Source organism: Simochromis diagramma, unplaced genomic scaffold (genome assembly GCF_900408965.1).
Source record: "Simochromis diagramma unplaced genomic scaffold, fSimDia1.1 OVJJ01000596.1, whole genome shotgun sequence".
NCBI classification, from domain to species: Eukaryota; Metazoa; Chordata; class Actinopteri; order Cichliformes; family Cichlidae; genus Simochromis; species Simochromis diagramma.
The window spans coordinates 21,925,673-21,929,792 of NW_024387245.1; the positions used below are offsets into that span (position 1 = coordinate 21,925,673).

The window sequence follows — 4,120 nt, forward strand, 5'->3', positions numbered from 1 at the left end:
GAGCTGTGCAATTACATTGTTATATACTTGGTTTTCTTAACTTTATTCCCATTTCACTCAGGAGCTGCAGACCTTGCTGAGTGATTCCAGTAAAAGTAAAACTCCCTAAAAGGAGCTCAAAATGTTGCCACGGGAAAAAAATCCAAGTGTTACTGTGTTTCTACTTCAGACAACTGAGACAAAAAATTAAAGAATAGTGAATAAGCAAAGTAGAATTTTCAAAGGTTTTATTTGTAACTTTTCATGTGAAAAAAAAATGCAAGAATTCACAAATAGTTTCGTTTTTCATGAAGTTGAATTGAAAGAGTTTTTGTTTCACACTTCAAGATTTAAAGTCAGATCTTTTTTTTTTTATTTAAACCTTTTTTTAAATTCAGTATTAAATATCCAAAGTGAAACCCTTAGATCATTTTTTTCAGAATCTTTTTTTTTTGTCATTGTTAAATTTCTAAAGTGAAACCTTTAGAGAATTAAGACAATTCTGGAAAGTGGGAAACATTTCCGCTGACTGCAACTGATGTCATGTTGCTCAGCGAAGAGGACATCCTTAAAAAGTCCCTTTCTAAGAAGGCCTCTCTCTCAGCACCGCTTCTTCTCCTGCTGCGCGTGCTTCAACGTGCGACATTTGCTCTGTGGAACCACAGGACGCAGAACTCGCTTCTCCTTCCTCTCCAAACCTCATCCGCACAAAGAATGAGGGTCGATGCGTCGCTCTTGTGGCATGCCCGACCTCATTCACATAAAGAATGAGAGTCATCTTGGCATGGACGGGACAAGAGGCGACTGTTCACGGGGGCCCCTCGGGCCGGCGCCGTGCTGCCTGGACGGGAATCCTCCTCAGGAGTATCCAGGGATGAGCAGAAACAGGGTCATCCTGTCCATCAGGATGAGTATTTCCAGATAAGAAGCTTTGCAGCATCTGAGCGAGTGAGGAGCAGGTCCCAGATCAGCGCTCGGGGAGGCTGATCTCAGGAACCCAGTCGTTCAGACGCCTGCTCTCCTCACAGAACAGGTGCAGCTTCTCCAGAGCGGGGTCCTCCCAAGACCCGTCAGCCGGATTCTGATCAAACAGGAAGAGGAAAGCAGATTTAGTCGCACGTTTCTTTTTAGAAAGCACAAAAAAAAAAAAAAAAAATCAGCCTTGAAATTCTTCACAGTGCTGCTACTGAGCTCTACATACCGTGATGAGGACGCAGTGTGCATCTTCAAACTGTTCCGCCTTGTCCCCAACAATCTCCACCAGACGCTGCATGTCGCTCACTCTGACGATGCTGATGTCGTTGTCGAAGCAGAAGGACTGGATGAGGGTGAAGTGGATCTGGAGGGCGATGTCACACTCAAACTCCTCATCCATGGCCAGGACGCAGAAAGACACACTGTCCGGGTCTCTGTAGGCAAACAAAAATCATCCTGTTAAGCGCTGCTGTTCAGTGTTTATTAACCCTAATGTTAAGAGAAGATGCTAAGGTCACATGAAGTTTACTTACTCAGTCATAATTTTGGCGCTCTCATAGACTCCAACAGTGAGTCGCTCCTCGCTCTGAGCACACAGCAGAGCTTCCTTCAGAGATTTTCCAGGAGACTGCATGGTTAGTTTGTATCTCACAGTTCAGCTGAAGCAGTGTCAGAAAGTCCAGAAAGGGCTGTTTGTGCTGCTTCCAGGAGATTGCCAACATTTATACTGCAGACCCGGCACGTGCTGACTCTTTCATTGGCTGATTGCAGCACAATGGTAACAAGAGGCCAGCAGCCCCCACCCCACCCTCAGGCACGCGTGCCCATAGAAAAGTCTTAGAAAGTTGGGGGCAGCTTCATTTGAAAGGATCAAATGTAGAAAGCCTGACCTTTAAGTGCTTATTTCAGCTTACAAGAATAATGAAACCACACAGCAAGACCAGACTGCTATTGTGAAAGTCCTCAAAGTTTTGCAAGATTAAGAAGCGACTGATAACGCCACTGAAATGCTTAAATGATCAATCCAAAGGATATTTAAATCTAAAGTATTTCTCAATGCAACTGCATGCTTTCCAAATCATAATATTGTGCTTTAGGGGGACTTGTTTTAATGCACCCAGTCATTTGCATTCATTTGCATGGAGTTAAATTTACCGGTGTTTGTGGCATCTCACCGAACATCAACAAAGTGTCAGGTTCATTTCAGACTTTTCAAATCTATCTGTTTCAAACTTGCTCTTTCTTGTGCAATCAGCTAGTTTTAATAAAACTTGGAGTGATCTTCGATTACATCAAGAGTAACAGAGCATTAGTAGGATGTAACTTTGGTCAAAACTCCTGCATTCTTGCATTCTTGAGGCTCTCCATGTAACTGTTGCTGTTTTGTGCGAATTGATGTCTGCCTGGATCAGTGCAATAAAAAGCACCAGTGAAAACAGTAAGAAGTCTACATCCTTTTGATCCAGTTATGTCATCCATATCATTTCATATTTTCCATTTAAAATGTATTACTCCATTCATCCACGGAGTTTGGGCTCTGAATAAAGCTTTCCTGCAAGGTTAGAATCCTAACACCATTCATTCATGTCAAAGTTAACTTCAGATCAGATCTAAGCAAGCTTATAAAGATTATTAAAATGAGCTGAAATCACAGAGAAAGACTTGCTGTTTTAGTTTAACCTTTTGTGGAAATGAATGGGTGGCAGTGGCTGATTGGTTTGGTCTGCTGTTAAAAATCCATCTAAAGATGGATTTTTAAAATCTGAAGACAGAGCATTAGATGTTGAACTGGTTTGTTTTCAAATGATGACATTATATTTTTCTGTATAAATAAAAGTTTGATTTAATAAGCTAGTCAGATAAAGTCTTGTGTACACAAATGCTTCAGTAAATCTATTCAAGACTTGTAAGATATTTTCATGCTTTCACCACTTTTTGAAGTTTTTTAAAAGCTAAATATTTTATTCCTAACTGAAACCGCAGCTGGTGTAAAAATGCAAAGATATAAAAATTTATGAAATATGCACAATGTATATTTGTAAATAGGCGAGAAATGTCCAAATTGTTACTAATGCTGTGGTCAGAACAGCTAAAACACTATTGGAACACAGTTGGACAGGGCCCTTTTAAGACGTCGTAGAAAAATTTCTGGAAGAATAAGCAGAAACTTTCTTAAAAACAGCATCAATGCAGGGTATTCACCAATGTTTGATGTCAAAATAATCAGATCTATCCACCCTTCCAACTGTACTGACTGTCAGGCAGACTTTTAGACGTCGTGACCAGCTTCACAGCATGAACTGTTTGTTGTAGATTAAGAAATGGCACGGGCCGCTGCTTTGCATGTGTAAAGACTGGCGCGTGGCATCTGGAGATGCCTGCGTGCTTTATCTCTCTACTCTGCATCACTCTCCATAGTAACCGGCAGATACCATCTGTCCCAGGGGGAAGGTAAAGTGAGGGTGAACAAAAGAAGTCACGCAGCACCTGCTGGGCGTAATAGACAAATGTTCTACTCCTGCAAAGATTATTTTTGTAAGTTGTGTTTAAAACGCAGAATTGTAGACAGACTGCGTGGATCTACGCAAAATATGATTGTTATGTAATGTGTATCGCTCTCTAACTCAAAAACGTATTTTATCAGTGCAAAAATATATACAAATATTTTGTTTTTATTCACAGAGCTTAAGTCATCTCTGCAAACACTAAAAACACATTTCTGCAAACCTCTGAATTATCTGCCACCTTTGGACATTTCCCTTTATAACGCAGAGGGTGGGCTCTGTTGAGTCGCCGCAGGTCACCAGTAAAGAGCTTTGAACACCAACACCTGTCGCGCACTGCCGGAGAGTCCACCATCTGGCAGATGTGCTTCACCAACAATGGGTCGGTATCGATTTGCACGCGCCTGGCCCGTGGTGATACGAGCTTATCCTTCCTAAAAGTAGATGTGTGTTTTATTTTGTATCAGCTAGATCCAAATCAAACTTTGGGCCAGATGACGCGCAGATGAGGACTGAAGTGAAAACAAATAAATGACCCTGTTTGCAATAATGCAAAGATAAGCATTTTGTTGTTAAACGAAACACTTGGGGCATTCTCGTCTGATTACAGCTCAAACTGAGAGTGATTTTTATTTGCCTCTACTTGTTTGGGGAGATAGTCT

The 4,120-nt window shown here is 41.3% G+C and overlaps 1 protein-coding gene across 1 annotated transcript; it reads right to left on the bottom strand.

Annotated features, from left to right (window-relative positions):
- Positions 1 to 236: 236 nt before the first annotated feature.
- Positions 237 to 1,588, bottom strand: LOC120714094 (growth arrest and DNA damage-inducible protein GADD45 gamma-like). Its single transcript, XM_040000136.1, has 3 exons — positions 1,488 to 1,588; positions 1,181 to 1,388; positions 237 to 1,060 (listed from the first exon to the last, which is right to left on the bottom strand). Exons 1-3 carry the CDS (start codon positions 1,586 to 1,588, stop codon positions 947 to 949), a joined length of 423 nt encoding a protein of 140 aa, XP_039856070.1. The 3' UTR covers positions 237 to 946.
- Between the last annotated feature and the right edge of the window lie 2,532 nt (positions 1,589 to 4,120).

Coding starts and splice junctions, on each gene's coding strand:
- LOC120714094 (XM_040000136.1), bottom strand. CDS start 1,588: ATGCAGTCTCCTGGAAAATCTCTGAAGGAAGCTCTGCTGTGTGCTCAG. Junction 1,389..1,487: donor AGCGCCAAAATTATGACTGA/GTAAGTAAACTT, acceptor GTTTGCCTACAG/AGACCCGGACAGTGTGTCTT. Junction 1,061..1,180: donor CACACTGCGTCCTCATCACG/GTATGTAGAGCT, acceptor CTGTTTGATCAG/AATCCGGCTGACGGGTCTTG.